The sequence below is a fragment of the Piliocolobus tephrosceles genome, chromosome 8, assembly GCF_002776525.5.
Source record: "Piliocolobus tephrosceles isolate RC106 chromosome 8, ASM277652v3, whole genome shotgun sequence".
NCBI classification, from domain to species: Eukaryota; Metazoa; Chordata; class Mammalia; order Primates; family Cercopithecidae; genus Piliocolobus; species Piliocolobus tephrosceles.
In genome coordinates, this window is record NC_045441.1 from 77,751,104 (window position 1) to 77,777,295 (window position 26,192).

Below are 26,192 nucleotides of genomic sequence, written 5' to 3' on the forward strand. Positions count from 1 at the left end.
CTATTCTAGTTAATAAGTGTATCTTCTTCCTAACTCATAGTTCTCAAATATTATCTCCTCTATAAAATGTTCTTCGATAATTACCAATGCTCTCATCACCTCCTATCCTAAGTGTCTCTATCCATGGTGCTTCCATAATCCTTTGAACTCAATTCTGTGTTAGTTTTTGCCTTCTTTTGTCGTTATTCATCAGTAAGTCACCATCTACTAGACTGCAAATTCCTTGAAGGCTGAGACTGCAGCTAATTCCCAGCCACATTACTATTACTCAGCACAAAGCTGGCAATAGTACATTAACAACAAAAATGTGGGTCTCCAAATCCTCAGGATCTATCAGTTTATTACGGAAATAGTAAAAAGTAAATACATACATCCACACATCCTCCTCGGTGAATGAAAACCATGAACTAATCAATCTCAGGTGACCATGTGGTCATCTACCTAAATAAAATATTTCCTTTTTCTCAACAACCATAATGAGTTTTACAACAGAATCTAAGGCTCTAAAAACTAGCTTTAACAAATGTATGAGAATTGAAATTTTGGATATGTAATATATCTCCAGGTTAGTAAATAACCTATAAAGGTTTTACGTGATCTTGCAGGATTTACAAATTGTAGTGTATTAATGTTTAACTGTGAATTTCTACTACTTTAATAAATATATTTTCAGTCCAGCACAAATATGAACCATATGCTTAAATCATTTCAAACATACACAGAACAGTATTCTACACTTACGGACATTTAAAAACATATCGACAAAACCAAAATGCACTGTAGACCTCAATTTACCAGAAATTTGAATTCCAGAAGCTGTCTACATGTTTGTTTTTTGGAAAACATTTGCTTAAAGAAACAAGGTTAGAAATGGTAGCTAGGTTCCCACAAGATCCTACAAAAGCCTATTTATTGTATGATGTAGTTGTAATACTAAATATTTATTGTGAAGAAAAAAAATCCCAAACCAAAAAACTGTTGCAGGGAAATTAATTAAACAAAACAAGGTCAATAAAATTAAATATTGCTTTATCCATCTAAAATACAAATGTCTCTGGGAAAGAATACAGGTTTAATTAAAGGACTGACAAAAGGCTGTATGGAAACTACTACACAGATTGTAAAATGGACTTGTGAGAACTTAGGAGTTTTCTGAGGTTAATAGCATGCTTACCTTTACATCTAATTTATCTCCAAACATGATGAGCTAAAACATATTAGTCTTGCCTGCTGGGTCACAAATATAATAATAAAAGGAAAAAAAAGGCTATAAAAACAAATAAACAAAAGTTTCCTGAAGAATCTGGGCATGACTTTGAAGGAGAAAACAGAAAAATGCACAAGAGAACATACGCTGTGCTGGGAAGATTACCTGGGTTTGAATCAGCTGAACTAGAGCAGTAACAGAAGACTTTAAATATGGAAAGTCTGGTATAAACATAATCTGCTTTATGGTTAGAATGGTGATAATGGGGCAGAGATATTGGATCAACAGGTTCTCTTCTCAATAAAGTGCTAAAATCAGTGTAGCACAGCTTAGTTGCTATCAAGAAGGCAGGTATAAAATATAGTGGGACAAGTGAGTAAAGGGAAGAAATATATGCTTGCGGGCTTTTAAAATTTGGTTGCTTAAAAAAAAAAAAAAAGCTCTAGGATTTTTAAATACAGACCTCAGTCCACACTTTGATACACTGTTTCATAGAACCATTAACTTCAGGATGCCACAGAAAATCCTAAAAGAGAAATATGAGAAGTAAAGACAAAGTCAAAGAAACTCTTAATTCCACCATTCAGAATAAATATTAACATTCTCTTATAGAGTACTTAAAAGTAAAAACACTACCTTGTCCAATACATCTTCAATTCCTATCTTAATTTGGCAAGAGTCTTACAATAGTTCTCCTTAAATCCACTTCTGTCTTCCTCTAACCTACTGTCCACATTTTAGCCAGAGCAATCTTTTAAAAACTTAAATCTGATCTTGCCACGCCCCTACTTAAGTATTCAGAGACTTTCTACTGCCCTCAGAATAAAATCTAAAATACTATAAATTGCTAACAAGGTTCAGGATCTCCACCTGTCTCTTCAGCCTTTGTCTCCGGCTACTTGTACCCTTGCTCTCCCTTTTGGTACTCAGTCAGCTCCTGGAATGCTCTATGTTCTCCTTTTTCTCTAGGATTTTGCACATACTATTCCTTCTGTCCATAATGCTCCCAAACTCTTCCACTGAGCCTGCCTAACTCTTATTTATTTTTGAAGGCTCAGTTAAAATATCACTTCTGCAGGGAGGAAAACAACTTTCAATTCCTTGCTCTGTACATTCCCATTGCCCCTCTTTTTCTTTTCTGCCATCCTTGTCCCACTTGTATTTGCATGTAGAGAACTATAAAAATCTGCAATCTTCATTAGGTCAAGGCCATTTTTGTCTTGATCCTCACTGAATTCTCACTGATTGGGAATTCAGAAAATTCACATATATTCTTTTATGGACATTAATCCAGAACACATACTGGTTTTGAACTCATGTACAAGATTATTCGTTCCTAATAAAATTTTGAGACCATTACATAAAACAACTCACACAAACTTTTACTCCACTATCCTAATACTCTTATCTACTCTCAATAATACACTGAAATACACTTAATATGTTCAATTAACCAAAGAATATAGTTTCAACATTGTAACATCTAGCTTACTATTACATGAACTTACCACTTTAACTGATGCAGTCTTGTCTTCAAAAGGAATATTTTCATGCTGCCATAAAAAGAGACAGAGAAACATTAATGTATAGATAAAATTTATATAACTAATGCCCCATTTAGCTGCTTTTATTTAACGCATATTTTTGTTGATTTATTTTTAAGCACCAAATCTCAATTATCTAACAATTCTACCCAAAGGGGAAAAAACCGAGATAGAACATAACAAAATAAGTGACATTAGCTAAATTGTCTACATGTGATTTTCAAGATCTAAAATACAGTTCAAAGATAAAATTTCAACAGCAAACAAGCAAATACATAAACCTGTCGATATAAATTACCTTTTTGCCAAGATTGCCAGGATTCCAATTTAGTCCCCAGTATTACTATTTTTTGTTTGATTTGTTTTTTGTTTGCTATTTTGAGACAGAGTCTCACTCTGTGGCCTGGGATGTAGTACAGAGGTGCGATCTTGGCTCATTGCAACCTCCGCCTCCTGGGCTCAAGCAATCCTCTCACCTCAGCCTCCCAAGTAGCTAGGACCACAGGTGCATGCCACCATGCTTGGCTAATTTTTTTAAAATATTTTTTGTAGCGACGGGGTTTTGCCATGTTGTCCAGCTGGTCTCGAACTCCTGGGATCAAGTGATCCACCCACCTTAGCCTCCCAAAGTGCTGGGATTACAAGGCATATGCCACTGTGCCCAGCACTTGTATTACTATTTGTCTCAGAAATGGACTGCTTCCCTTCATTTCCTGAGTCCCTTCCGGTTAGGCAGAGCCACAAGGCTAGTTTTGGCTAATGCAATGTGGATATATGTGACATACGCCACTTCCAGGCTGAATTTCCCAAGGCAATTCTCTGGTCTCTAACTTAACTGATACACAGACTAGGGAAGCCGAATGTTCCAAGGTACTTTAGAAGACAGTAAAAATTCCAATAGTAGGAACGGCTAAATGACTATGTGGAGCAAAGCCTCTCGCCAGCCCACCTAGGACACACAACGCTAAGCAAGAACTTCTGTTTTGTTAAGATATTACAGCGGTTTGTTGGTGTAGCAACACCTAGTCCATCCTCACCAGTGTACTAGTATAGGCCCTGACTGACAGGAATGGATGAACATGACTCTAGGTTATTGTAGGTTTCACTCTGAAAACAGTATATAAATAGTCCATTTGTAGAAAAAAAATGAAATGTGAACACTACAACTTCTTATAACCAAATGTTCTACATAAAGAATGGCATTCCTTTCAGAATTAGAAATCCTAGGTGGGAAAGGGTAAGGGTGGTCAGTAAGAAACTAATTCTCCTGCTAAAATCAAAATTGAAATGTTTTCATTAATTCAAACAGACAAATAGTATTTATACTGAAATCTCCATGAAACAAAATTTGTTCTATCAACAGGTTAACTTTTTAGGTTCTTGTTGGTACTTCTAAAACATTACTTTCCAAAAGGAGTCTTGAGACTATTAATTCAATGAAACTTTAAGGTAAGTTTCTTTGGTCAAATAAATCTGGGATGTACTGGGTCAAACAAAATCACACAGGTGTTTTCCTCCTTCTACCGCATCTTCAAACTTTTAAAAATGTGTCCTCAGAAAAATAATGTCATGAACTTTCTCTGTCTTACTTTGCATAGAGTAGTTAATGCAACTCGATCTCTTTCTTTTTCTTTTTTAATATAACGTTTGATATATACAAAAAAGTCACATATATGAAAATCACAAAGCACAGTAGAACTAAACAAACACTCATGAATCCATGATACAAATCAGAGCATTGCCAACACACTGAACCACCTATGTGGTCCTTCCCCTATCTTAACTCCCTGCTTCACCCAAAGTAAACGACTCTCCTGAATTGTGTGTTTATACTTTGTTTTTAAAACCTTTCTATAGTTTTTGTCACATAAATATGCATCTTTAAGTGATATATCAATTTTGTCAGTTTTCTCTCCAACTTTTAATTTTAAAAATCTTCAATCTTACAGTAAAGCTGACAGAATTAAATGAATGCCCAAAACCTTTTACCAATTGTTAACATTTCCTATACCAGCTTCACCTTCCTTCCTCTCCATACATATATATTCTATAGTTTTTCTCCTTTGCTGAACTATGTGAAAGTTCATTATAGAAGTCATAACATTTCACCCTTAAATACTTAAGCATATTCTCTTTAAGTACATACCCCTAAGAACACTCTCTTACATAAGGAATTTGACATTGAAAAAATATTATCTCATTTAATATATAGTCCATATTCAATTTTTTCCTATTTCCCAAGAATATCCTTTCTATAGCTCTTATATTTTAATCTACAATCCCATTAAAATCGTGTTACATTTAGTTTTCACATCTCTTAATCTCATATAACCTGGAACATTCCCTAGCCTTTAAAAATTTGTACATATCAGTTTATTTTATCAATACTATTTTTATTAATATCAAGTATCATATTTACTATTTTTGTAGAGTACAGGTCAACTGATACAATACATTACTATCTAGATTATAAAAAGCACTAATTGTTATCTTCTTGGATATGTCTCTTAACAAAAGAGTAAGAATTTCCCTAATTGTTCCATAGATCCATAAGCCATAAAAATGTTCACCATCAAATGATAATGCAAATTATTTTCTGGAGTATTTATAACAATTTACACTCTCACTAGCAGTTTATAAGACATCTACTGGTACACAGCCTAATACATCTGGTCTGTTTTCATATTTCTTGCCATTGTCAGATTTAATTTCTGCCATTATAGTAGGTATTAAAAAAAAAATCTCACTTCCACTTCAGTAAAATGCCTGGCCATACTCCCTGATGTCCACCTTCTGTCCACTGGGTTATCTTTTTCATTAATTTGCAGTTTCTGATATTTCTTGAATGTATGTTGTAAATTATCTTTTCTCAATTTGTAGCTTATCTTTTTTCTTTAAGGTATCTTTTGGTGAATAGATACTCTCTATCTTAAGGTATGTGAATTTATCTTTTATTTCTCAGTTAGCACTTTTTGTTTCTTATGTAAGAGATGTTTCCCTACCTTGAGATAATGAAGATATTCTCCTACATTTTATTTCTATTTCTAAAGGTTTCAAATTTTTTACTTTCATATTTAAGTTTAAACTCATCCATCTAAAAACGATTTTACTCGATGGTGTGAGGTAGGAATCCAATTTCAACTTTTTCCATGTGCTAATTGCCTTAGCACCATTAACTGAATAGACCTTCCTTTCCCCAGGGATCTTCTATGGCATTTCTGTTACTTTTAAAGTCATTTTATATGGAAGTTTCTATTTTAGAGCTCTATATTTTATTCTAATGGTGTATTTGTTTAACTCTACACCAATACCACATTGTTTTAATTACTACAAGGTAAAATTAAATCTTGATATTGTAGAACAAATCCTTTCCACCTTGTTCTTCAGATTTCTTGTGGTTATTCTTGATCTGCTGCCCTTCTATAAAAAATTTAGAATCCATTAGTAAAGTTCCACAACAAATTCTGTTAGGATTTTATTGGAATTACACTGAACCTACAGATCAGTTTGGCAATAACTGACATCTTTACAATACAGAGTCTTCCCATCCAAGGAAACAGTATATTATATTCCATCTAATTATGTCATTTGGAACTGTCTTCCAACAAATTTTTATGGCTTTTCTGCATACAGATCTTCCACATTTGCTGTTTATTCCTATGTAACATATAGTTGCTGTTGTTACCATTGCACATGATATATTTTAAAAGCCTTTAGAACTTTACATTGCTGGCATGTAGATATGTGTTAAATTTTTAACAGCTTTGTTGAGGTATCACAATTTTTGTATGTACATCTTATAATCAGCTACCTTGTTAAAATCTTTATTACTTCTAGTAAATTTTCTATAAATTCTTTGGGATTTTCTATGTAGAGAATTGTATCATATGAACTCCTAAGTTTATTTCTTTCCAATCTTTAGTTTATTTCTTTCCAATCTTTAGTTTATTTCTTTCCATCTTTAGATTATCTTTTTTGGCTAGAATCTCAAATACAATGTTGAACAGAAGCAGCAGTAATGAACATCCTTGTCTTTTTCCTGATTTTAATGGAAATATGTCTGACATTTCACCATTAAGAACATTTACTGTAGGCTTCTAGAATTTTTACCAGGTTAAGTTTGATATAAAGTAACTTAAAGAAAGAATGACACTAATTCTCTGATACTGTTGGAATTTGCTTAATGGTGTAATACACATTAAAAAGCAAAAAGTTGGCCAGGTACAGTGGCTCACATCTGTAATCCCAGCACTTTGGGAGGCCGAGGCGGGCAGATCACAAGGTCAGGAGATCGAGACCATCCTGGCTAACACGGTGAAACCCTGTCTCTCCTAAAAACACAAAAAGAAAATTATCTGGGCGTGGTGGTGGGCACCCATAGTTCCAGCTACTGGGGAGGCAGAGGCAGAGAACAGCGTGAACCCGGGAGGTAGAGCTTGCAGTGAGCTGAGACTACACCACTGCACTCCAGCCTGGGCAACACAGAGCAAGACTCCATCTCAAAAAAAAGTAAAAATAAAAATAAAAATAATTCAAAAGTTCCATGCGTGCTTGAAACAAACATATTCCCTGATTGTAAAGTGTATTTTCTAAATTATTGAGCTATAAGGTTATAGAATCAAGCATGTTAATGGTCTACTGTATGTTTACTAGTTTTATCTGCTTGTTCTATCATTGAGAGCAGTATGCAATTCTCCCACTATGAGTGAGAATTTGCCAATTTCTCCTTGCAGTTATAGTTTTGCTTTATAAATTTTAGGGCTAATTTATTAGATGCCTACAAGTTTAAAATCTTAGTTATCTGAATTCTTTGTCATTAGAAAGTGACTTTCTGTATCTCTGAAAATGCTTTTGCCTTAAAATCTATTTATCTTATACTAATATGACTTAACTTTCTTTAGTATTTATCTGGTGAAACCTTTTTCATTTTTAATTAAAACCTTTTCATGTCCTTTTTATTTTAAGTAGTATGTCTTTTTAACCAGCAGAAAGTTCTCTTTAGGAGCAATCTGAAAAATCTGTGTTTAGCTCACAGTTTAGGCTACTTGCATGTATTCTGACTATAAATGTTTTTACCATCTCACTTTTTTGCTTTTTTTTTTTTTTTGAGATGGAGTCTCACTCTGTCACCCAAGCTGCACTCCAGCGATTTCAGCTCACACTGCAAGCTCTGTCTCCCAGGGTTCACGCCATTCTCCTGCCTCAGCCTCCCGAGTAGCTGGGACTACAGGCGCCCACCATCATGTAAGCTAATTTTTTGTGTTTTTAGTAGAGACAGGGTTTCACTGTGTTAGCCAGGATGGTCTTGATCTCCTGCCCTCGTGATCCACCCACCTCGGCCTCCCAAAGTGCTGGAATTACAGGTGTGAGCCACAGCGCCCAGCTTTACCATCTCACTTTTTAATTTCTATTCCTGCCACATATATGTAGCTTTTTCATATATGTATAATATATGTAAAAACAGCTTTTTACATAGACATATAAATATGTGTGTATGTATATCATATGTATGTGTATGGTACATGCATGTGTATGCATGTGTATAAAATACGTATCTGGCATTAGATGAGTTTGGTTTTTGCTTAATTTTTTTATTCTTCTGGTTGAAATGTATACAGCCTAATTCTATTCTTTCGGTCCTTATTCTTGAAGTTTTACTGTGCATCTTTAACTTAAGTTTTTTAAAAAAACAATATTTTAGAGAATATAGAGTACATTAGAACAGTTTGTGATCATTTACCCTTGATATATATGCTATTATTAGCCAGTTCTTTAGTTCTGTCTTTTCACTAAGTGCAACAGATATTATTATTTTATACATTGTTGAGATTTATATACATGTTTACTATTTTCTTAAACCATTGCTTCTTATATTTCAGATAATTTTTTTCTGAAGATTTCCCTCATTCCTGATGTTTATCCTTCAGAAATTCCTTTAGTGTTAAGTCTATTTTATAGTAAACCCTCATTATTTTCATATATCTGAGAATGTCCTATAATACATCTCAAGAACACAGAAATTTTAATTCCAGGTATACAATTCTAGGTTAAAACTTACTTTCCCAACTTTAATGCTACTATTCGTTTTTTTTTTTTTTTTTTTTTTTTTGAGACAGAGTCTCACTCTGTCACCAGGCTGGAGTGCAGTGGCGTGATCTCAGCACACTGCAACCTCCACCTCCTGGGTTCAAGTGACTCTCCTGCCTCAGCCTCCCTAGTAGCTGGGACTGCAGGCACATGCCACCACACTCAGCTAATTTTTTGCATTTTAGTAGACATGGGGTAACACCATGTTGGCCAGGATGGCCTCGATCTCCTGACCTCAGTTGATCCATCCGCCTCGGCATCCCAAAGTGCTGGGATTATAGGCATGAGCCACCACGGCCGGCCTAATTTTTGTATTTTTAGGAGAGACGGGGTTTCACTATGTTGGCCAGGATGGTCTCCATCTCGACCTTGTGATCCGACTGCTTCAGCTTCCCAAAGTGTTGGGATTACAGGCATGAGCCACCACACCCAGCCCATCGACAGTATTTTTTTAAACCTAGGCTCCAGTTGGTTTGATATACAAGGAGCCCCCAGAGTATCCAGCCGGCCCTATGGCTGGAAGCAACACAAAATGGATTTCTTTATTATAAGACTTCTCAAGTTTTTAATATCCCAGCCTAAATTAAAACTATCTAAGAGGGAGATACGATATCTAGCTCTGCCCAAATTCATTTGACCAAAGCTTCTCACAGAACTAGTTTCCCACAAAGCATAATTTGAAAAAATTCACCTCTAAGGTCTCTTTTTTAAAAAATTTGCCTCAATACAGAAAAGAAATCAAATTCAAACAAAGAATTATCTTCAATATTCCTATTCTACCCAGACATACCCATACCAGGCTTTAAATAAAATTAATAAGCTTTTATAATATGCCAGATTATGCTAGGCACAAGAAATATATTTAAAAATAATAATGATGATATGTAATTTCTGTCCTCAAGGTGTGCAGAGACAAGGTAACATATAATTTGGCAAATGCTCCACTAGCAGCTTGAATTAAATATTTTCTTGAAAACTGTCTCTTTAAGACCGGGACACACTATCTTTATAGTTTCTTTTTAAATGCATATAAATTAATCTTGTCTGATATCTCATTTGATAATCTTGGGATAACTGGGCATCCTAGACTATAAAAACTGGAAACCTAAGTGTTGTAACTGGGGCTCAGGAACAATGTACCATACTGTATCTACTTTTGGCTGCAGACTAAACCATTATAGCTTTTTTCAACTACCTGTTGTCAAATGGAGTATTCGAATTTTTAGAAAGTCATGCAAGTTTAAACCAAGAAATATTAAAACCTTCATAGTAATCAGAAATCTCTCTACTTTTTAAAAATTTACTAAAGGCTGGGCAGGCACAGTGGCTCATGCCTGTAATTTCAGCACTTTGGGAGGTCAAGGTGGAAGAACTGCTTGAGCTCAGAAGTTTAAGAACGCTTGGGCAACATAGTGAGACCTCATCTCTATTAAAAATAAAAGTTTATTAAACATTTTCACTTCAAATTGTAATAATTTCATGTTAAATAGTTTTGAGTCTTCTCTACAATTTCATATGTATAAATGCAAATGGAAAACACAGATCGCAAATAAAATGAAAAGTTGACTGTATCATTTGTTTCCATTATTCTCATCCTCACATGGAATAGCTGCTAAAGATTCAGGACCTGGTATCATCATCACTATGTTAAAAACTACTTAGCTATGAAGCCTCTAAGTTTTCAACTCTTTACCACAGGCAGATTTTCATAAATTCATGAGCTACTCCCCTCTACTCTTGTACTCTACTTTCTTGTACTCTATTTTTCCCCCTTTGCTATTCCCCTCTCGTAATCACATGGTATTTGAAGACAATGATTAGAATCTGAGATCACTTATAAAGGTATAAACAGAGGATATGAGATAATTCACCAAAAAATAATGAACTAATTAATTTATAGAAAGAAATTAATTCTTGTTAGTTTTCAAAGTTATTTTTAAATAAGAAATTTTCTAACAAAATCAATAACAGAAATCTACTGCATTGCTGTTTTAATTTATAGCATGATCACCCAATGCCAGAAAGTTTGCAGAAAATCAGGCCCCAAAATACATTGCTAATTAGTATAAACTGAAAGAATTTTGCAGCATAATTAATAATTTTTAAATGTTCATGTTATTTAACCTAATATTTGAATTTTAGAGATTCCACCCTAAGGAAATAATTTAAAAAGCAAAGTTTTCACATAAAGAAGTAATTTAAAATGTCTTTTTTAACTGCAAAAAATTAGAAAACTACAAAAAGCTTTAAAAAGTGGGAAATTATATAAAATTACGTTATATCCACTCAATAATATGTTGCCACTAAGAAGATACTTAAGTTGATTATATAATGATGAATAAGTGGTGAAGAAAAAACGGAAGATATAAAATTGCACATATTAAAAGATTACTGTATTCTTTTTTAAAAAAAGAGATGAGCAAAAAGAAGTATGGAAAAATACTAACATAAGGGGTGATATTTTCTCTTTGTCTTCTTTCTAAGGAAATTTAAAAGTTTTTCCATGGTAAGAATTTATTACTTCTGAAAACTAAAAGTTTAGGTTATTATAATAAAAAGCTTGCCAATGTCTTAGCCACCACTTCTTTTTCTCATCTTCCTCATTAAAGCAAGTCATCCCTCTTTTTCCCCAACCTTTCTGCAAATCAAAGTAAAAGTTTTTCAGCTCCTACTCAATCTGGAGAGACACATTCCTCCTATAACTATTCAGTTGGTTAACTTCTAAAACAACTCTACAGAAGGGAATAGACAAGTTTTACCTTATTTCCTTCTTCTTTGAATTGGGGATTAATTATTTTTACAAAAGAATAAAACAATTGACGAATTCTGGAATCTCCAATAAATGCAATATGTTTATCTACAAGGCAGTTCTTTGCTTCACTGAAAGCAACAAAGAAAAATTAATTAAAATAAGTAAAATCAGCCATATTGGCATTTCAAAGCACACGGTTTTTGAAGAAAGTTGTACTGGATTATTACACATACCATTATATTGCTTTATAAGCCGGTGGCCAGGTTTGTTTAACTTACCACTCCATGTACCTATGACCAGTTAACTCTCTGTAATAGCTCGATTCATTACATGTTTAAGATGTATTCTAACTGTATTAGGTGCTTTATATCTATTATCTCTTAATCCTTAGAATAACTCCATTAAGATAGGTATCCAGGTGCCAGAGCAAGAGTCTTTTGCTCAAGGATTACTGCCTTAGGCCTAGTTATCTCTCACCTGAGATAAAGCACATTGGCCAAAGCCTTTCCCTAAAACTTTAGGGGGCAGGGAAATCTTCATTTGCAATCAGCCCTACACACAGTCAGCAAGTCTCTACCCCAGCATAGAGAAGAAAAGTACTGCTTCATCAACCCCTCTCCACTACATATTAAGACCCATCCTAAAAAGTAAAACAACAAAATGAAGAAATGTTACCTGATTTTGTATTTATGCATCATACAGCTGTGAGGTTGCCAAACTTTCTCTCCAAGAAATCTGCCACTTGAGAGAAGGTATTCACATGAATCATTGCCTAAAACAGTTAAAACACAACAGTGTTGTAAACAATAGTTAAAATTTTACTCATCAGCTATCTTGACCCTATGTAAGTTCCTTGAAATCAAAAAGTAGAGTTTTCTATGTTTCACTATACCATCCAGGTTCATATTTCCCATTCATGAGAAACATGGTAAATATTAACACATTAATATTCAAGAGGACAAGAGCCACTGATGGCTTATACTTCACCTAACTCCTAAATGATACCTTCCCTGCTTTGACAGTTCCTTCTGCTTCAGGTTTTCTTTCCCGGGACATCATCTCAATCTTAAATTAGCCTTTACATCTGAATATCACTCCTACTTCTAGCTGAGAAAGAAAAGTTTAAGGGAGGCCAGGCACGGTGGCTCACACCTGTAATCCCAGCACTTTGGGAGGCCTAGGTGGGCACATCACTCAAGGTCAGGAGTTCAAGACCAGCCTGGCCAACATGGTGAAACCCCATTTCTACTAAAAATATAAAAATTGGCCAGATGTGGTGGCACACGTCTGTAGTCCCAGCTACTCGGGAGGCTGAGGCATGAGAATTGCTTGAACCCGGGAGGCAGAGGTTGCAGTGAGCCAAGATCATGTCACTGCCTTCCAGCCTGGGTGACAGAGCGAGACACTATCTGATTTAATTAAAAAAAAAAAAAAAAGTTTAAGGGATAAAAGACAAGACTTTGGAAATGACTTCCTATTCAACTACTCAACTACTATAATACATAGTGCATCAGCATACCTGGAGACGTAGTTTTAAACAGAAAGTTCCATAACTAGGGAACTCCTCAGTCCCAGGTAAACCGAGGCAAAGAGTCGCTCTACACTTTTAGACATTTTACTGTACATTAGCTAAATATACATGACCAAAGGGGTTAAAAGAGAGTTTGGAGGCATTTAAGCTCAAACATGTCAAATGAATGGGGTGGGATGGGGGTTTGTAGGGGGCAGAATGAGATGTTTAGGTTAATTATGGGGATATAATAAAATATTATTTAATCTCCAGTTCTTTATTAATAGTCAATAGCAAGTTATACTTGACATTTAATTAAGGTCAGGCTAAGGAGTCTGGGAGGAAGAATACTGCAGAACCAAAAGGATATTGAGCTTTTCAGGGTAGAGATAAGGAAGACACAAAGATATTTAAAGTAGAAGAACACATCTCTTTTCTCAATCTAGTTACTCATTATTTAGCCAAAATATAGACAAAAGATGACACAAATGTAAGACAAGTATGAATAAATATTGAAAGTGTTGTTGTTTCTTATGTCATAAATTCTAAAGTAGAACAGGAAGGAAAAGTTAAAATGTTGCACTATCTTATCAATGGGAAACTGGTTAAGGAAAGCAGGATATCAATTACTAAATTTATGTTAACTATATATGCAGCCTGAGCAGGTTTTTTTTGTATTTCAAAGATTTTTTTAATAACCTGTCTCTAAGTAAACTACAAATAATTAGTTCTTCATTTTCCCCATTATTAAAAACTAATTCTAGTTCTAAAAAACAAAATTAAGCTATATAAATAACTAAGGATGAGTAAAAACAGAACTGTAGAAACAAGTTATTTTCCTACAAATAGCAATTTTGTAGTACTCTTTTATAATGGCCACATAGTAAAATCTTATTAAAACCTTTAGCAAATGTTTAAAATTAAGGCCAAAATTCCACATTTATAGCATTTCTCTTTAAATCTATTAAGCCAAGTTAAAAGTTAGCAACACTTCTATTTTTTAAAAAAGCTGTAAGTTGTAAATAACTAAGTGTTAATCCTTTAAGGTTTTCTTCTTTTTCTTTTCTGTTTTCTTTCTCCCCTCCCCTTTTTGGGGGGTGGGGGGTGTTGTTACTTGCCTTTTGTCTTTTAATTAAAAGCCTAGACAGAAACACACCTTAATCAAACTTCAGTGTCTGGGATTATGCATCTATGTGGGTTACCAATATGTTTTTATAGAGAATGGTAACACCATACCAGTATCTCAAAACAACCAGTCTTTTCTCCCCAGAAAACGTGTCTAAAATGCAAACAACTTTTTTTGCCTCCAGTCAATAGTACTACCCACATCTTGCTAATCAGTTGTTGAGCTGATGGAAAACAATAGTTCTAATCTGATGAACCCGTGTCAAAACAAAACAAAACAAAACAAAAAACCATAGCAAAATAAGATTTGAAGTTGTCACTAACCCACAGGCATTATAAACACAGCATTTTAGAGAATACTGAGCTTTCCAGGGAAGAAATTCTTACTTTGCTAATGAATGCTAGTTGATGATGACTTCACACATTTCATAATGCAAAGATGTTTGTTACAAGACTTGTATCTGAAATTAATCCATATGTGTCTGTATCATATCGGCTGGGGTCCAGTCAAAAGACAGGAACTGTTATCTTAACAGAATCTTAACTGTACCAGTTATCTTAACAGAATCTAATACAAAGGATTGCTAAGTAGACGACCAAAAAAAGCAAGAAGAGAATGACTTTTTTGTGTGTCAGCAAAATAAAAATAGTAGTAATAATAAATTGCTACTATTATTATAACCTGATTAAAATAAATTAATGTGATCCAGAAAAAACTCCATAAAATTTCATACTCTAAAACAAGTTCTCTTTTCTCAGGAAGGAAATTTTTAAAAATCAAATCACTAAATGTAAATCTATATCTTAATATATGTGCCACCTTTTGAATATTTACACTATATATAAATATCTGTTGGCACATATTTCCCATTCCAAATTTACCAAAGACAAAACAAAACAAAACTTCGGTTATTTTCAATTGTCTAGTATTTTGATAGCTATTTTAATACAACTAATGTGAGATAAATGTTGCCAAGCGCTCAGAAAAATCAAGCAAGAAACACACACACACACATACAAAGAAACTAAAGAGACAGAATTATCTACTTCAGCTATCTCCAACACCAAGATTATCTGGATGAATAGCTGTCTTCCTCTTTATTCTATTATCTTAAGTATAAGCATTCTGGTTTGTCAATCTACAATCTCAGAATTTTATGCATGATTTTTCTGTGACAGAAAAATACTTTTAAAAGCAAGCAAACAAAAACAAACTGAAAAATAAAATATAACAACTAAAGAAAACATCTGATGGCCCATATAAACCCCAACTTATGTTTTCCTTTGAAGAGATTATCTCTGGCACACTGCACCTAAATTTAGACTGAATCATCCTGCTAAAACTGTGTGTTTCCTACTACTAACCATTAAAATATCAGATCATGAAGTTTACAGTATAGTCCACAGAATATTTTGTTTGCCTAAGATACAGCAAGTTACATGTTAGTCTGTGCTGAAAATCACCATTAAAATTTATTTTTAGACAACCAAGGAGTGTCTCATTACAAGTGGTATCATAAAGATCAGGATCTTTCTCACAAAGAAAGAAAAAGCTAAGAGACCCAGAGCTGCTGCTTTCTTGCTTTAATTTCTGAAGCTTTCAACTTACTTTTCTCCAGAACATCAAATATCATTTAGCATTGGCATTTAACATGCTTAGTGATTAAAAAAAAAAAATTGATTTCAAAAAAATTAAGGCATTCGAAGTTAACTTTATCAATTTAAAAAATTAAAATTTATCCAGATTGGAACTATCCTTAAAGCTACAGATACTGGCCATTTGTCACAGAAATGACGGTTTTAACCTGTAATCAAACTAATAATGGACATTTTGAGATTCATAATGTTGGAAATTGATAACATTTGGAAAAAGTATAGTTAAGACAGTAATTATTTTCAAAATGTCATTCTATTATGTGAAAATAATATTAATAATTTTATAAAGCTTACTTTCTAAAGTTGAGATTAGAACATGAAATTCAATTAAAGCCAGAAAAGAACATAAAAGGAAATAAGGACTTTGAAATCTATTTATGCACAGTTATTTAAGGATTTCCTATTGTGTGTTAGGCTCTGATGATTTAAAGATTTAAAGATGAGTAAGATACTCTTGGAAGCTCAACAGTCTGTGTGGGTAGGCAGATACCAATTATTGCAATACAACACAATAAGTAAGTGTAAGTTGCTGGCAGAACTGAACTGCTAATTCCTACTGCTGTGGGGGTGACATTTGAAGCAAGCCTTGAAGGAAAAACGTACACTTTCTTTCAAGAGAGAAGTCACTGCAGGCAGAGAAAATCAGATAACTGTGAGATGTGAATGGGCAAAGCACATTCGGATTGTGAACTCGAAATTTGGGGAAAATAACGAAAAAACACAGGTAACAAAAAGTAGGCTCGGGTCAGATTTTGAAGCTTTACACAAACAACTTTTATAAAATTACCTCCTGACTGGAAAAAAAAAATTTAGAAAAACTCTTAGCTGGTACAACGAAGTTGAATTATTATTATTATTATTATTATTATTATTATTATTATTATTATTATTATTTTGAGACAGAGTCTTGCCCTGTTGCCCACGCTGGAATGCGATCTTGGCTCACTACAACCTCCACCTCCTGGGTTCAAGTGATTCTCCTGCCTCAGCCTCCTGAGTAGCTGGGATTACAGGTGCCCGCCACCACACCCGGCTAATTTTTGTATTTTTAGTAGAGAGGGGTTTTCACCATGTTGGCCAGGCTGGTCTTGAACTCCTGACCTCAGGAGTTCCACCTGCCTCAGCCTCCCAAAGTGCTGGGATTACAGGCGTGAGCCACTGTGCCCAGCCTGAATTACTGTTTCTAAGTTGTTTAACCCATGCTTCCCTGGAAAATGCTTTCTCCCTCTATTTTCTATACTCCCCACTGTCTAAGAAGCTCTGAGAAAGACAATAAGGCATGAGACAGACTAACTGGGATCTAAATCCTAGCTCAGTCATTGTGTATCCTTAGGCGATTCATTTAATATGTCATGCTTCATATTTAAAATGGAAATAATACTGTAATTCACGGAATCTAAGACCATTGATTATAAGACATGATTATTTTATGTCATAGTAAGAAAAAAATGTTACCAATTAAACTTTGACATGCAATCAAAATTTTAAAGACTCGCCCTGATTACAGAGATGTTAAAAATAGTAGGGGGGAGTGAAATATGGTAATTGTATCTACCTCATAGAATGGTTATAAAGACAAAATGAGTTAAAACATGTAAAACCTTTAGTAGAACAGTCCCTGACATATAAGCGCTCAATGTTAGCACACAGTATTTGCCAAGCTTTACTTTCTGTAGTGGGTAATTCTTTCTTTTACTTTCGGCGGCAGTTTGTAAAGCAAGAGATACTGAATATGTATATCCAAACTGCATTCACTCTACTTTGCCTGAGCACACTCACATTCAAAATCCAAATACACAGCCTAATCCCCTTCATCTGATGTAAGATCCTTTCTCATTCTAAAGCAAGATTTTCCAAGCCATGGCCTAGGCTGCTGGCGGCCCAGGATGGCTTTGAATGTAGCCTGAATTCGTAAACTTTCTTAAAACAATACAAGATGTTTCTGCAATTTTTTTTTTTAAGCTCATCAGCTATCATTAGTGTTAATTTTACGTGTGGCCCAAAGACAATTCTCTTCCAGTGTGGCCCATGGAAGCCAAAAGATTGGCCACCTCTGTCCTAAAGAGTTATAATGTGAGGCAATGTACGATTATCTTTGTGTGAAGGGCATTGCACCTGACTCAGTTTGATACTGCCAAAGCATGAGGATGGCTAAGATGTTCCTGGTAAGATGTTTATTTTTCCCAAAGTCTTCAGTTTAAATTACTGACATTCAGTCTGGGCAAGTACACACACCAGGTGTACTGCTTCACACTCAAGGCACTGAAGTACCTATGGAAACTGATGACTTACTTCTGGAGAAGGCTTTACAAACAATCCTAGATTGCTACACTGACTCATAAGTCCCCATCTGATGTTCTATTCTCCCTGATGACAGGTCTTGATAAGATGAAATCCATAATCTAAAAATCATAGTATTCCAACCTTATCAAAAGATAAAAAGCACAAAAAAAAAAGGCAGGGGACTAGATGTTTATCTTAGGACAATAGTACTGTAGTTACAAAATTTCTCTCTACTACCATCACATACACAAAATTGAATTAAATTATGGTTATTTTACACCAGATTGGCATAAAATGATTAATAGTAGTTAAAAGAAGTATTTCCTCAAAACTACCACAAATCAATGCATCAACATTGCTAGTTTTACATGATTGTAGATGAACCAAGGCCTTGCCAGGTCATATGGCTGTAATCTGTAGAGAGCTGGAGAGAGGCCAAAAGGTTATAAAGAATCTACATATTTTTATCAATTTAGTATATTAAAAGCTGTTCACCCAGTATGGCTCTAGAGCATAAGATTTTTCATTCTCAGGAGTTGGAAGAAATAAAGCAGCAAAACTAACCAAAATGCCCTACACCTTGAAAGATCTCCTGGGATGGGACTAACAGCTCAGACTCCAGCACCTCGTTTATGGATATTTTGCCAAAGTAGGTGTAAAGTTAAACGTGCACAGCGGTAATTTGCACCTGTCCATTACACATTACATCTTGACTGATTACTCTCACAGTCACCAAGAGCTGTCCAGATAACGGCTCTGATAGTATTAAGAGCCAAAAATAAAAGATCCTATCATCATTAATTTCCCTCTGCCTGTCAGCCTCTCTCTTAGTGCCTTTTTACAGAGGAAAAAACAATCAATCAACAAGGACAAGTAAATATCCCTTGATTACTGAAAGATAATTCGTTCTGAAATAAGGTCATATTTCCTTTTCCCCTTTACACCAATTTCAAAACCCATGGCCAAGCAAGGCCTGCTTTCAAACTGCTTACAATTTGCTTTCAACTGCCCACCTTTATGCCTGTCAACCCATAACTTCCTTCCAAGAATCTGCTCCAGTGCCTTTACTTTGTAAAAAGTGCGCACTCCGAAGTCTTTAAACGTTTCTGTATCACAAAAGCTGGGTGGCACCTCTTCCATTTAGCCACAGGCATCTTTTGCCAGCTGTCGCCCTTTTGGCAAAAGAACATGGGGGCGGCCCTTGCCGCTGTCCAACAGCCCAGACTGGGTGTTACAGGGCAGAGGCAAAATTAAACAAAGGCTAAAGAGCCGGACTCTTAAGTGGCAGGACCTGCGACCCCACTCCTGGCAGCGGTGCCCCTTGTAAGGCGGCCTTGGGCTACATGCGCCCCGCGCTGCCCCCAGGGGCCGCCTGTCAGACCTCCTGCACGCGAGCCCCTGGTCTGGCGCGTCTCCCCCAGCCCAGACCGCTCAGGAGCCGGACCCCGGCAACACCTCGGGCCAGGCCCAGGGTTGGCGTCCCCGACCCCAGCGCGGGAGGCTCGGGGGGCCCAGAACCACCAGCCATTGTCCTGTGGTGGCCCCCACTGGGGTCCAGTCAGTTGGCCTGGGGCGCCGACCCGCTGCTGGGGACACCTGGGGGCACGTGGGGGAACTGCCTCCCCCGCGGGCCGGGCGGGCGGGAGGCCGCGTGGGCGTGTGTTGGGCGAGGGGGGCGGCCTCCAGTCGCCGTGTCGCCGCCTCCCCCACGGCCTGCCCGGGCAGGGGGGAGGGCCCGCTCACCTCGGTAGCGGCGGGAGGCGAGGTGGCACGCTGCGAGCAGCAGCACAGCCACCAGCGCCAGCACCTTGGCGCTCCTCACGCTGAAGTAGTGGTTGATCTCCCGCTTGCCCAGGTTGTAGGCCAGAGCCGCCATCTTGGTTCCTCCATGACAACAGTGCGCGGCGGAGCGGGGAAGGGGCGCCGCACAGGGGCAGCACTGGGGCTGCTGCCGCTGCAGCCAGGCGAGGATCCGCCGCCAGCCCCCGCGGCCGCCACCCGCGCCTCCCGCCGGGGAACCTGACCCCGCGGCCGCGGCGCCCCCGACCTCCGCCTGCCCCTCCTCGGCCGCGGCCGACTCGGCGGCCTCCCCCCAGCCCCGCCGCCGCTGCTCCGCCGTGCCGGTTCCCCGGGCGCCCTGGACGCCTGTCTCCTCCCCTTCCTCCTCCTCTTCAGCCTCCTGCCTTAATAGCGGCTGCGCCTGCGAGGGGGGTCCGGATGCCCAGTGCTCCGGGGTCACCGGGTCACGGGCCCCGGCGGGCGGCGGCGGCGGCGGCGGCTGAGGCAGAGCCATGGGTGTGTGGGGAGAGGGTACTAGGGATACTGCCTGGCCCGGACGCGAGCCTTAGGGCTGTCTCCTAGTTTACTGGCTGCTACCTGAGCCCAGGTTGGGACAATAAAACTACAGTTCCGGGAGAAAAGTACACATCGTCCCAGTCCTGCCTTCCCCAACACTCCCCTTTCTCAGCCTTCTACTCCCAGAACCCGCCCAGCGGGATGCGAAGGACACCCTAAGGTCGATTATTGTCTGGCTGGTCAATCTGGCTGCCCCTGGGTGCTGGCCAGATGGGATTGATGGATACAGTTGATGGTGCTGGCTGATGGATTGCTGGCATCCAACCCAGGAAGTAAGACCAGTCTTTAACACTTAACTCACTGCTCTGGCCAGTTTCTCTTAAACCATTTTTTAAATGTCCTCAGTTTGCCCGGTTCTGGTGGGCAAAGATACACCGAAGTACCGAGTGGAAGGTACAGAAGGAGCCTAACTTAGTGTAGGTGTTGATGAGAAAAAAGCCTGACTCTCACTTGTATTTACACAAGGTTGGCTAGGTCGTTGTGTCAAAAAAAATTTTTTTTTTTTAAGAGGGAGTCTCTGTCGCCCAGGCTCTAGTGCAAGAGGTGCAATCTTGGCTCACTGCAACCTCTGCCTCCTGGTTTCAAGTGATTCTCCTGCCTCAGCCTGCCGAGTAGCTGAGATTACAGGCGCCCGCCACTACGCCTGGCTAATTTTTGAATTTTAATAGAGATGAGGGCTTCACCATTTGGGTCAGGCTGGTTTCGAACTCCTGACTTAAAATGATCGGCCCGTCTCGGCCTCCCAAAGTGCTGGGATTACAGGCGTGAGCCACCATGCCCTGACACAAAAAAATTTTTTATGTGCTTATGGCAATCATCCCCGCTACTAAACGTTGGTTAATGTTTTGTGATTCTCAATAAAGCCAGCACTCCATTTCCTTAATAAAGCACTTGTTATCTCTACTCTCTTCTCGCTCCCATCCCACACCTTTTTAAAATGTTTTTTCTTGTGCTGCCTTCCAGATGGGAATGGTTATTTACATTGCTTGCCATTCTACTTGCCTTGCCTTGTTTAGAGTGAGTCATTGTTTAGTTGGGGTGTTGTCAAGTATTCTTTACAACTTTCCCATTTAGCCATTCCTGAACTTGGTCCCTCTTAAAATTATAGAATATTAGATATGAAGGGACTGTAGAGATCTTGTCTACTCATTCCCATTCTCTTCATCCAAGGACCCTTTATTATGTTTTCATCCATGGACTTCATATCTTGAAAGATTTTGTCACTTAAATGAAATCACATACATCACTGTCATGGATGTAATGCTAATAAGCAATAAAGTTAAATAAGTGTACAAACACTTAGGCACCGTTCCCTGCAAATAGTCTTTTAATTTTGGCTGTCATTCTGATCGGAGGTTGATCACATGCTGTAAGAATTGGATACTGTAAAAAACAGATAACTCTGCCAACAATATATGGTCTGCCAGTCACATCCTAGACATTTCTATGATGTCATCAACAGCAAATTAGAATTTCTGATCAGCATGCAGTAACCAGCGTTAACCCAAAGGGTTCAGTTAATGCCTGCGAAAAGTAAAGAAACTTGACATTCTATTAATTGCAATTTCCAGAAAGCTTTCTGAAATATTGTAAATAGCTTGTGAACCTCCTTTTTCTTCTCTCAAGTTTAAGGCCAATCTCTCTACCTCTGCTCTGAATCTTTTCGTGTCCTCCTTTCTTGAGGATGTTGATTCCTCCATCAGTTATCCCCATGCAAATCATCCTTTTTCAGTGTCTTCCAGTTCTTCCCATCTCCTTGCTGTTTGCCTTCCTCCAAAAGAATTTGTTTTTATATGAAAAACACCCATGGACACTGTTCCTGTGTGTTTACCTGGTCAACTCTTTCCTCCTCTGGCAAACATCTAGAAAGAGCAGTGTTGACTCTCTGCCTTCACTGGCTCAATTAGCATTCTCTCCTCAGCCACTTCATTGTTCTTCACCAAGACTTTGTGGTATGACCACTTGTTAAATCCAAGGGACGCTTTATATTCCTTATCTTCCTGGACCATTCTGTGGCACCTGACATTGTTGACCATTCTTCCTTATTTGGTATCCATCTAAAACAGAGCAGGGACTCTGTTTTCAGCCCACTTCTTGCTGTTTTTAAGTAATCTTAGGATCACTTAGCCATTATTTGTGGTCCCACCACTGCCATGGGATCAATTTCCTTATACACACACACACGCATACACGCACACACACACACACACACCTGATTATGTCAGTCCATATTTATCTATCCTTATGCTGTAAGAACCACCTGCCTACTGGATCTCTCTACTAGGATATCCTTAAGGTACCTAATACTCACCATTTCCTAAACAAACTCATCACCTCTCTTCTCCTTTATCTACTTTCAACCTTGATGCCTAAGTTTTCGCCATTAACCCAGCTATCCAGGCAAGTGTTTGAGTCATCCTTGCTTCCTTCTAAATAACTCTCAACTGTGTTGCCCCCTTTCTATCCACTTGCTGTTACCTTGGTTAAGGGATGATTTCTTGCCTACACTTCTTATCCTTTTACTCATCTTTCTCAGGTCACTCAAAATCCAATCCTACTGATATTCTGCCGTACCTCTTACCAGACAGAACTTTCTTAAATTAAAATCTGATAATGTCATTTCCTGCTAAAAACTAGTTAGTGGCTCCGTGTTTATTTCCTTACCTCTGAGCTATCCAGAATGTTTACTAATGCTCAGCAGGTTACCTCACACCTTAATAATATTTTAAAAAGAGAGAGACAGAAACCATCTGACAGAAACTCTCTCAACCTGTGCATTACTTTTATTTTTATTTTTTGATATGGAGTCTCACTCTGTCACCCAAGCTAGAGTGCAGTGGTATGATCTTGGCTCACTGCAACCTCTGCCTCCCAGGTTCAAGCGATTCTCCTGCCTGTCTCCTGAGTAGCTGAGACTACAGGTGTGCACAACCATACCTGGCTAATTTTTGTATTTTAATAGAGACGGGGTTTTACTATGCTGGCCAGGCTGGTCTCGAACTCCTGACCTTAGGTGATCCACCTGCCTCGGCCTCCCAAACTGCTGGGATTACAGGCATGAGCCACAACGCCAGCCCTGTGTATTACTTTAAAACAAACTGCTACACTTTATCTTTTCCCTTCTGACTCAAAGAAAAGTTCCTTCTCCCCTTTCCCAAAACTGTCACTCTCACCTGTGTCTATGATTGTATCAATATCATTTCATTGAGAATCTGGTCTCCTAAGTTCACTTTTCTTATTTCTACCTTTAATTTATCTGTCTTCATTGTTTGCCAAATGCATCCTATCTTCCTTAATGCACCGCACAATGTCTCTTTTTTCACCACCACACTTCTGAAGGAACAGTTTGTAGTTACTTTCCCCATTAAAAAAAAAAGTTTGTTTTAACTACTTGTCAGTTCTTTACGTGAAAACTAACTTATGTCCCTACTACTTTATTTAAACCACTCTTTCAAATGAGGGCCACATCCTAAATTACCAAATTCAACGTATTTATCTTAGCTTTATCCTTCTTGGCAGTGCAGCTTCCTTGAAATATTTGCTTTATTCAGATCTCTTCTCTTACCTTTCTCATGCATCTCCGAAGACTCCTCTTGCTTTCTCAAAGCCCCTTTTTAAAAGCGCTTTTCAAGTTTCTCATTTGCCTGTTTCTCTACTTAGCAAAACTAAATTGTAAGTTGACTTAGTTCTATCACTCCTGATCCACACGTGCAACCTGGCTTCTCATGGTCTTCTGATTTTCATATACCTCAGGGACAGCTTCAATGACTCTCATAGTACCTCAGATTCAATGTGTTGGAAAACAAGTTTTATTTTCCTTCTAAACCTTGTTCATCCTTTAAATTTTCCCTTTAGTTCATTGGCACACTATCCTTCAAGTAATTTCTGCTAATCTTTGACTCATCTTCTTTCTACTCTGCCTTCTACTCATCTAAAGTATAGGGTTTTGGCCAGGCATCCCAGCACTTTGGGAGGCCAAGGTGGGTGAATCACTTGAGGTCAGGAGTTTGAGACCAGCCTGGCCAACATGGTGAAACCCCGTATCTACTAAAAATGCAAAAATTAGCCAGCTGTGGTGGTAGGCACCTGTAGTCCCGGTTATTTGGGAGGCTCAATCATGAGAATCACTTGAACCTGGGGGGCAGAGGTTGCAGTGAGCCGAAATCATGCCACTCTCCTCCAGCCTGTGTAACAGAGCGAGACTCCAACTCAAAAAAAGAACCCTTTACACTGGGCATGGTGGCTCCTACTTGTAATCCCAGCATTTCGGGAGACCAAGGTGGGCAGAGTGCTTGAGCTCAGAAGTTCAAGACCAGCCTGGGTAACATAGTGAAACCCTGTCTCTACAGAAAAGATAAAAATTAGCCAAGTGTGGTGGCGCGGTGGCACGTGCCTGTAGTCTCAGCTACTCAGAAGGCTGAGGTAGGAGGATCACCTGAGTACGGGAGGTTAAGGCTGCAGTGAGCCAAGATCACACCACTACACTTCAGCCTGGGTGACAGAGTGAGACTCTGTCTCAGAAAAAAAACAAAAACCAAAAAACTCAACTCTTTATTAGTTACGTTATATGCTTAAAACGACAGTATGTATGTATGTATGTGTGTGTGTATATATATGTCATACATATGATATATATATCATGGTCACTTAAATCTGTAAGATATCAGAAAAAGATAAAATTATCAAAACTGTTTGAAATAAGAATTTATAGACCTTGCTGTAAATGTACAGTGCTTTGAGAGTTACTACTGATATAAAGCCATCAACATTAGCAAGACATTTAGAAACTAAGCACCAAAACATGAATTAAATCTTTACTCTTTGAGATCAAAAAAAATTTGTGAGCATGTATGAAGGTTTCAAATTACATGTATTGTATTAGTACATTAGTAGAGCAGTATATAATTTGTAACTAAATAAATACACAAAAGTTGGAGGAGTGCATGCTCCAATTTTTAACGAATGTGAACACACAGTCACAAAAATTGGAATCACTTACCTAATGAATCAACATATCCTGCTCACTCTGCCTTCCCCAAAGCTTTTCTTTTCCTCTTCAGAATGCTCTGGTTTAGGCTCTATCCTGACCATTGCAACAGGCTCTACTGGATTCCTTGCCTCTAGTTTCTCACTTTTTCAATCTCTTTTTTTCCAATTGCTACTAGCATTTTTTGTCTAAGACTTATATTTGATCTTGTCATGCACCTGCTCAAAATCTTTGGTGGTTCTTTATTGGAACAAAATGAATAACAAACCCGTCAACATGTTTAAGATTGTTCGTAATTTGGCCTAAATCTCCCTCTCTTAGCTCTGATTTCATCAAACCATGCTAAACTACAAGTCAAGAACATTACGTATGTGGCTTTTCTCTTACTATTCCCTTACGTTGAAATACTCCCCCCCCCCCCACATCTCATATTCTACTTATTTAAAATCTTTCTGTTTTAAAGACCTGCTACATTTTCCTTTTTCCATGAACTTGTGCCTACTTCCTTATGGGAATATAAATCTTTTCCTTTTTTTCATTTCTCATAGCATTTTGTTTCTATATATGCTTAAGTATGCCTTCAACACAGGCATCATCCAATCAGAACAGATATTTTCATTACTTGTGCATATTGTGTGTAATTGGGAAATTATCAGTTCTGTTTTTTGGGATATATCCCACTGAAC

At 37.7% G+C, this 26,192-nt stretch overlaps 1 protein-coding gene across 2 annotated transcripts in view; it reads right to left on the reverse strand.

Annotated features, from left to right (window-relative positions):
• CASD1 (CAS1 domain containing 1) overlaps positions 1-20,327 on the reverse strand; it is a 48,800-nt gene extending 28,473 nt beyond the window's left edge. The window contains exons 1-5 of one of the 2 annotated variants that reach the window (XM_023226630.2): positions 19,908-20,327; positions 12,266-12,362; positions 11,598-11,718; positions 2,716-2,760; positions 1,671-1,733 (exon numbers count right to left, since the gene is read on the reverse strand). In XM_023226630.2, coding sequence (XP_023082398.1) covers positions 1,671-1,733; positions 2,716-2,760; positions 11,598-11,718; positions 12,266-12,362; positions 19,908-20,040 — 459 coding nt within the window. In that variant the 5' untranslated portion in view covers positions 20,041-20,327. The remainder of the gene's footprint in view (positions 1-1,670; positions 1,734-2,715; positions 2,761-11,597; positions 11,719-12,265; positions 12,363-19,907) is intronic. The other variant, XM_023226629.3, reaches the window with a different exon arrangement.
• Positions 20,328-26,192: the final 5,865 nt, after the last annotated feature.